The sequence below is a fragment of the Myxocyprinus asiaticus genome, chromosome 9 (assembly GCF_019703515.2).
Source record: "Myxocyprinus asiaticus isolate MX2 ecotype Aquarium Trade chromosome 9, UBuf_Myxa_2, whole genome shotgun sequence".
In the NCBI taxonomy this organism is placed as follows: Eukaryota; Metazoa; Chordata; class Actinopteri; order Cypriniformes; family Catostomidae; genus Myxocyprinus; species Myxocyprinus asiaticus.
The window spans coordinates 415,696-425,000 of NC_059352.1; the positions used below are offsets into that span (position 1 = coordinate 415,696).

At 38.5% G+C, this 9,305-nt stretch overlaps 1 protein-coding gene and 1 non-coding gene across 2 annotated transcripts in view; one reads left to right on the plus strand and one right to left on the minus strand.

Annotated features, from left to right (window-relative positions):
• Positions 1-2,264: 2,264 nt before the first annotated feature.
• Positions 2,265-2,336, minus strand: trnae-uuc (transfer RNA glutamic acid (anticodon UUC)). The gene has a single exon. It is a non-coding gene; the product is annotated as a tRNA-Glu (tRNA).
• Positions 2,337-2,533: 197 nt separating this feature from the next.
• The window catches only part of wbp4 (WW domain binding protein 4), a 7,316-nt gene continuing 544 nt past the window's right edge, over positions 2,534-9,305 (plus strand). Inside the window, exons 1-10 of the mRNA XM_051706110.1 lie at positions 2,534-2,617; positions 2,769-2,841; positions 2,960-3,022; positions 5,584-5,707; positions 5,934-6,158; positions 6,247-6,335; positions 6,536-6,611; positions 6,710-6,900; positions 6,976-7,184; positions 9,288-9,305. The exon at positions 9,288-9,305 is cut by the window's right edge and continues 544 nt beyond it. Of these exons, the coding sequence (XP_051562070.1) occupies positions 2,616-2,617; positions 2,769-2,841; positions 2,960-3,022; positions 5,584-5,707; positions 5,934-6,158; positions 6,247-6,335; positions 6,536-6,611; positions 6,710-6,900; positions 6,976-7,184; positions 9,288-9,305 (1,070 nt within the window). The 5' untranslated portion in view covers positions 2,534-2,615. The remainder of the gene's footprint in view (positions 2,618-2,768; positions 2,842-2,959; positions 3,023-5,583; positions 5,708-5,933; positions 6,159-6,246; positions 6,336-6,535; positions 6,612-6,709; positions 6,901-6,975; positions 7,185-9,287) is intronic.

The following is a 9,305-nucleotide window of genomic DNA, read 5'->3' on the forward strand; positions in this document are numbered from 1 at the left end:
TGGGTGTGTCTGTAATAAAATTCAAAATAAACTTTTGTTTGTTTTTATTGACTGTGTTGTTGATTTTTTTTTCTGTTTGTTCTAAGAATCCAAGACTGAAATATAAAATCTAGACTATGTAACTTATGAGCTTGTCTGAGTTATAATAGTTCACAATATTAACTTTACGATAATCCTAAACCATATTAAGGGCCTTTTTAAACTTATGCGTCAAACCTACACTGAAAAAAAGAAAAGAAACAATAAGTACTTTCTACACTGAATAAGTGGGATTAAGCATGAACTTGAAAATATTAAGTAAATTCTACATTTGTACTCCGTTCAAACGTAAAAATTAATGCTCTAGCTTATAGGTAAATATAATGTAATGTATGATTATCTTTACAGCGTCATCAAGTACCATTCCTAAAGTAGAAAACCTTGTGATATTTATTTGCTCATTTGAGTTAATAAAAGTTAATAAATCGGGGGGTCTGGGTATCTCAGCGAATACTGACGGTGACTATCACCCCTGCAGTCGCGAGTTCGAATACAGGGTGTGCTGAGTGACTCCAGTCAGGTCTCCTAAGCAACCAAATTGGCCCTGTTGCTAGGAAGGGTAGAGTCACATGGGGTAACCTCCTCATGGTCGCGATTAGTGGTTCTCGCTCTCGGTGGGGCGTGTGGTGAGTTGTGCGTGGATGCCGCGGAGAATAGTGTGACGCCTCCACACGCACTATGTCTCCATGGTAACGCGCTCAACAAGTCACGTGATAAGATGCGTAGACTGATGATCTCAGACGCGGAGGCAACTGAGATTCGTCCTCTGCCACCCGGATTGAGGCGAGTCACTACACCACCACGAGGAGAGAAAAAAAATAGTTCATACATTTTACTATCTTTACTAAATTTTACTAAGACAATTTACTTATGGAAGCTGCTGTTTCCAGCATACACCTGGCTTAAATAATGAGCTTGCGTGGTTACACCATTTTTCATTGTTGGTTTTGTAACATTTGGTAACTTGTTTTGTGAAGTCTGAAGTAAATTTTCAACTCAAAATGACCTGTTCGTGGTCAAAAAAAGTATCTGTTGATTGTTACCCTCATTGTGTTGTGTGCGCAGCTCTGGATCTTGATTCTGTCATCATTAAAGCAAGGTAATGTTGTATAATAGACAACATGGCATGTATTAAAGGGGTCTTGAAATGGAGAATCAATTTTTCCTTGATATTTAGACATATAAGATGTAACTGTACTTTAAAAGTATTCTGTAAATTACAGAACTCAAAATTTCCTCAGTCTACAAAGTGTTTATAGTTGCCACCCTGCTGAAACGTCATGTTTTGAGATCTGTGTTTGTGACATCTTGAAACATTGCTCATTTTTATTTACACATCTCACGACATGCGTCATCGCACTCTTGGCCCCGCCCACTGGCACGCAATTCAAGTCAAGAGGGCAGGCCTTGTGTGGCTAACGATTCCAAACATGACACCTAAGAGGACCCATCTGGACATTTTTGGATAATTTTTTTATATACATGCACTAGACAGACTCTTTGAACTCTTGATACATATCTGGTGCCGCTTTTAAAAGATGCGGTGTCAAGTTACAACTCTGAAAGTGAGACTCCATTCTCTGTCATTCAGCTGCTGCCTCATGCTGTTTTGAGCACAGACACATCACGGACACGTTCTTTCACCCATCTGCGCTATTTTTAATTGTGGGTGTATGAAAACGTGCTGGATGGACGTCTTTGACCATTTCAGTGTGTTTCCGGCGATGTGCACTCAGTGCGCCTACAGTATGTTTCAAATATGGCTGATTTCGAGGGGCTGCATGATGTTAGCCAATCATAACAGTGGATGTTTACTTTGAAGTTTTAAGGAGGCACTTATGCCAAAACCGAGCATTTCAGACAGAGGGCAAGAGACATGTGTAAATTGATCATATATTACTAAATTGTGACTGTTTTGGTGCAAAGTTAAACTTTTCGTAACATTATCAGTGGACCTCAGGGAAGATAATACAATTATAAACTAATAGCACTTCATGACCCTTTTAAGCTTCCATGTGGTACAATACTGAGTATTGCAAAGTGAACTTTACTTAAGAATTTCTAACTAAAGCCACCAAGAATTGACTGTAGCCTTTGCTTGGAAATATAGTCTGTTACATTTACTAGCAATTTCTGTGTGGAAATTTGTTTCCTCGGATTTTTCAAGTAAACCTCACTGCTAAACTCGACTTACTTTGATTATAGGAAACAGAATCAAAATATGCTTCCCATACCGGGAGTCGAACCCGGGCCGCCTGGGTGAAAACCAGGAATCCTAACCGCTAGACCATATGGGAAATACTGATGATATCAGCGGCGAATACAGATTTGTATTGAGAACTACAAACTGTTGTCTCACATAAATAGTTGTAAATAGTGACAAATTGCTCTGCTTTAATATTATTCATAATTATCAAGTGCAATATTCCGTATATAAAATGTAATTGTGAGGGGTTTTGATCCTTCAGAGTGTGTCGCGCACTCGTGACGTCATATCGAAGCGCATCAGTAATGTGTATTTCACTGAATATTTGAGCGCATTTAACGGCATCTGTGTGAAAGTTTGTTCCTTTATAATGTAAGTAATCATGTACACATCTGTTAGACTGGTTACTAAACATTAAACATGTAAAGAACTCGCACCGCTTGAGTTTTAAATGTTGCTGCTCGTGCTGTCGTGTGTCAGTGTTTATAAATAAAACATGTTTGTTTGTTTATTTGTAATAAAGGGCAGACTACTGGAAGTCACAGCCGCGGAAGTTCTGTCAGTACTGCAAGTGTTGGATCGCTGATAATAAACCTGTGAGTGAATTCTGACACATTCTACACATAAATCCTTAAATCCTGATGTCATATTTCACTACAGTTAAAGTTTATATACCTGGATATATTTGATGTCTGTTGTGTCTTTTTCACGCAGAGTATCGAATTTCACGAGAGAGGAAAGAATCACAAGGAAAATGTCGCGGCTAAAATCACAGATGTAAGGCGGCTGTGTTCGACAATAACACACAATCACACTACAATAACACACAATCACACTACTTGTGCTAGTTCTGCAGTATATAGTATGTAGAGGTTCGGCTGTGTCCAACAATCACACTACAATCACACTACAATAACTCACAATCACACTACTCGTACTAGTTCTGCAGTATATAGTATGTAGTGTTTCGGCTGTGTCCGACAATAACACACAATCACACTACAACCACACTACAATAACACAATCACACTACAGTAACACACAATCACACTACTCGTACTATTTCTGCAGTATGTAGTGTTTCGGCTGTGCCCGACAATAACACAATCACACTACAATAACACACAATCACACTACTTGTGCTAGTTCTGCAGTATATAGTATGTAGAGGTTCGGCTGTGTTCTACAATAACACACAATCACACTACAATAACTCACAATCACACTACAATAACACACAATCACACTACAATCACACTACAGTAACACACAATCACACTACAGTAACACACAATCACACTACAATCACATTACAGTAACACTACAATCACACTACAGTAACACACAACCACACTACAATCACACTACAATCACACTACAACCACACTACAATCACACTACAATAACACACCATCACACTACAATAACACACAATCACACTACAGTAACACACAATCACACTACAATCACACTACAGTAACACACAACCACACTACAACCACACTACAATAACACACAGTCACACTACTTGTGCTAGTTCTGCAGTATATAGTATGTAGAGGTTCGGCTGTGTTCTACAATAACACACAATCACACTACAATAACTCACAATCACACTACAATAACACACAATCACACTACAATCACACTACAGTAACACACAATCACACTACAGTAACACACAATCACACTACAATCACATTACAGTAACACTACAATCACACTACAGTAACACACAACCACACTACAATCACACTACAATCACACTACAACCACACTACAATCACACTACAATAACACACCATCACACTACAATAACACACCATCACACTACAATAACACACAATCACACTACAGTAACACACAATCACACTACAATCACACTACAGTAACACACAACCACACTACAACCACACTACAATAACACACAGTCACACTACAATCACACTACAACCACACTACAATCACACTACAATAACACACCATCACACTACAATAACACAGTAACACACACAGTACAATAACACACAATCACACTACAATAACACACAATCACACTACAATAACACACAATCACACTACAGTAACACACAATTACACTACAATAACACACAACCACACTACAACCACACTACAATAACACACAATCACACTACAATAACACACAATCACACTGCAGTCACACTACAATAACACACAACCACACTACAATCACACTACAATAACACACAATCACACTACAATAACACACAATCACACTACAATCACACTACAGTAACACACAATCACACTACAATCACACTACAGTAACACTACAATCACACTACAGTAACACACAACCACACTACAATCACACACCATCACACTACAATAACACACCATCACACTACAATAACACACAATCACACTACAATCACACTACAGTAACACACAATCACACTACAGTAACACACAATCACACTACAATCACACTACAGTAACACACAACCACACTACAACCACACTACAATAACACACAGTCACACTATAATCACACTGCAACCACACTACAATCACACTACAATAACACACCATCACACTACAATTACACACCATCACACTACAATAACACAGTAACACACACAGTACAATAACACACAATCACACTACAATAACACACAATCACACTACAATCACACTACAGTAACACACAATCACACTACAATAACACACAATCACACTACAGTAACACACAATCACACTACAATCACACTACAATCACACTACAATCACACACCATCACACTACTCGTACTAGTTCTGCAGTATATAGTATGTAGCTTGTAAAAAGAGTGTACATGTTCGAGTTTTACTACACAAGAACTGGATGTTTATTCAGTCTTATTTCATTAGGGATGTTTTTTCACTTTAAAAAAGTAGCAAAAAAAAAATTTAATAATACTAATAATGAGTTTTTTATGTTTGCAAAATGACACAAATGCATTGGTGCTAAACTTAAATTTGAGCACACTGTGTGGAATATTGTATTCGGTGTCATTTGACAGCAATGTAGCATAATACTATTAGAAATTGTAACATCATTCTGTTTTACTCACTGTTTTTAACAGTGAAGAGGCAGTAACAGAACATAATGCATAGTATTCAGTAATAAGTATCCCAGGGCCTGAATGTAGTGTACACTTGTGCTGGTAGAGAGCACTGTAGTGTTCATGTGTGTGTAAACAGAATGTTGGCTGCTGCTCTCAGTGCTGCATGTGTGTGATGATAAGAGTGTGTGTGTGTGTGTGTGTTATTGGGCAGCGGTGATCATGTTCTTCTCACGTCAATATTGTGTGACAGATTAAGAAGAAAAGCATCGCAAAACTCAAACAGGAGGAGAAGATGTCAAAAGAGTTTGCAGCGATGGAGGCGGCAGCACTTAAAGCGTATGAGCAGGATCTGAAGAGAATGAACGCTCCATCAGGTAACTTTAGCATTATACTATATTACACGTCTGTCCAAACATATTTAGCACTTGTGTTCAGAGGTAGACTGGTATATCGATATATTGTACTGATTACTCTGTGCCGATAGTGGCTTTTTGGAATTAACAGTTATCTGCAAAAATCTATGCAGATGAACTCATTGTGTACATGTCAGATGTTGTGTTAGTGATGTGATTGAATCCAGCTTCATTTGACTGTGTGCAGGTGAGAGTTTAGCTGTGACTGAAGCTCCTGTTAAACCACAAACTAAACCACAATCTAAACCACAAACTAAACCACAAACTAAACCACAACATAAGGCACAGAGACGTGAATTCAAAGTCCACAAGCAGACCAGCAGCAGTAATAATAATAATAATCAGGGGACTGTTTGGGTGGAGGGAACCACTGATGACGGACACATTTACTACTACAACACCATCACAGGAGGTATGAGCTGACCCATTCTGTATCCACATTTACTGTTTTTAAATACTTGGTTTTACTGATGTGTGAACAACTGTAATGTTGATTTCAGCGTCTCAGTGGCAGAAACCAGACGGCTTTCAGAGTGAGAGTACACCATCATCATCATCATCATCATCATCAGCTGCTGGACAAACTCAGGTAAACTCATTGACTTATGTATTATTTCTTCATTACAGTGTTTGCACAGCAGCTCTGTATTGATATATTTTGTTTTGTTTTTATAATAAAGCAGCATTTCATTTACACAGAATCAAACCCTAAAACCTCAACTTTATTCTGCCGCTGCGGCACAAATCAAGTTATTTTCTCCTCATATCTGTTGTACGTGTTTTATGCAGGAAACTTCAGCCAGTTCATGGATTGAGGCTGTGAGTCCTGAGGGATACTCGTATTACTACAACACTGAGACCGGCGGTGAGATAACACTCCAATCTCACCTTCAAATCTCTCGCATTATTACTGATGAAATAACACATGATGTTTGTCATCACACTCTCTTTCATTCTGAGCAGAGTCCAGCTGGGAGAAACCAGAGAACTTCAGTCCTTCAGATGGATCTCCTCATGAGGATTCAGGAGCAGCGGAGGAGCCCGAGTCTCTTTCTGCAGGAGAAAACTCCTCTGACGCTCCAAAAGACACAACAGAACCAGAACCAGAACCGGCAGAAAGCACACACAGCAGCGTACCAAAGATCAGTTTCAGGGTGAGACACACACACACACACACACACACACACGACAGCAACAGTATGATATAAACTTGTTTGTTTGGAACACAGAAAAGGAAAGAGCCGACTGAAACATCAGCAGATGATGGAAGTGAGGAAAAGGCTGATGAAGGAGGACGAGAGGAAGAAGAGGAGCAGAAAGAGAGCGACAGACGTGTGACTGAAACAGTGGAACATGTGACACTCGTAAAGAAACCCAGACAGAAGAACATCAATCCATACGGAGTCTGGGAGCAGATCCAGCCTGAGGAAGATCCATAGTAAGAGATTCATCATTCTGTCAAGCAGGGCTGAACGATTAACCAAAATAAAATCAAAATCGTGATATGACCCAGTGCGATTTACAGACTGCGTTTAATGAAATAATAAACAGTCTGAACATGATGCCCGCTGTGTCTGTGTGCACGGCTGTTTTGTCTGTAGTGTGTAGTGCTTTCTTAAATACATGTAAACAGGATCATTGTATCACACGTGTGGTTTCAGAGCGGTTCTGTGCTCCACACACAAACTCTATCTGACGCCCTGAGTGACAGATGTGCTCTGCGTTCGGTTCGGTGTGCTACATGCACTGAGTGCATCATTTAAAGCCCACAGATTTACTTTAATTGCACATTTGTGTAATTTCACATACCTCTATGTTTGGCTGCTACAGTTTACTATACACATTTAAAATAACCCCATGAGAGCGTGTTTATGTTGACAGCAAGGCAGATAAGAGTATTTCACTGCATTAACAGGCTGATGTCAACTCAACTACAAACAACAGATACTAAAATAAAATAAAACTTCCACTGAAATAAAGGCTTGAGAGTTTACCAGACTGCATAGTAAGCTAAGAAATTATTAAAGAAAGAAATTACTATTAAATAATAATAAATTATTATAGTAGTAAGAATTATTATTATTATACAATAATATATTAAAATGTTCTTTTTTGATATTAAGATTTTATTGATTTAAAAAAAAAAAAAAACAGGATTGATGAAACAGAACATACACAGATCAAATTATATGTATTAACAATGTATTTTTTTCTCCCAATTTGGAATGCCCAATTCCCAATGCGCTCTAAGTCCTCGTGGTGGTGTAGTGACTCGCCTCAATCCGGGTGGTGGAGGACGAATCTCAGTTGCCTCCGCGTCTGAGACCGTCAATCCGCGCATCTTACCACGTGGCTTGTTGAGCGCGTTACTGTGGAGATGTAGCGCATGTGGAGCTTCACGCTATTCTCCGCGGCATCCACACACAACTCACCACACGCCCCACCGAGAGCGAGAACCACATTATAGCGACCACGAGGAGGTTACCCCATGTGACTCTACCCTCCCTAGCAACCGGGCCAATTTGGTTGCTTAGGAGACCTGGCTGGAGTCACTCAGCACGCCCTGGATTCAAACTAGCGACTCCAGCGGTGATAGTATTAACAATTTCTTAACATTATTATTATTGTAATAATATAAAATTCAAATTGACTGGGTTTAAAAAAAAAATTTCACATGTTCATTTGGCACCGCATTTCCTCATAAGTAGAAAAAAACATGTTATTTTGAATAACACATCTGTGGGTCATTTCACTTAATTTTAATATATATTTGATTATATTTTATTTTGTTATCACTGTACAATACGGTTCTATTAATTAATATTAATAAATGTATTCCTATATTTACTGTACATTATCACACTGAGAATAAATGGATGCATCCAAAAACTGTAAATGTTGCTTTCAGAGGCTTTATATGGAGTTAGGATGAAAATAAGGTGCATTTCAAACTGTTCTGAGACCAGCGCAGACAGACAGCACACTGGAGGTTAAGTCATTCACTAAATAGGGAGCAAGGGAGCATCCTATAGCTCTCTATGCAGTTAAGTGCATTCACTCCTAAAATCTGATCAAAAGTTCAGTTTCAGGCTGCAGATGATGTTTGGATCACTCAACATGTTTGACAGACATGTGACAATGATAATCAGTACATAGATTCAGAATTTATAATGGATCATTTTATTTTAACATGATTGACAGTGATTGGATGATGCTGGACATTACTTTGAATCAGAATTAATTATGCTAATTTCTGATGTAATGTCTGTAACGTCTCAAAAACATGAATAACCCATTTTGTTTTGCATAATTATTAGGTGCTACTAGTTACAAATCAAAAAGGGAATGGAAGTTAAAGAAACACAAATAAAATATTTTGTATTGTATTTTTATTGTTTTAATATCACCACATAATAAAGTAGTAATTCCGTTCTAAAAGCAGCCCTGTTTTCCGCTTCCTGTACTGTTGTGTGTCTGTGACGTTCAGTTTCATGAGGATGAAGGTGTTTCTTCATTCTCGTCTCTCTCGTGTCGTCCGCAGTGAGAATGTGGATCTGCA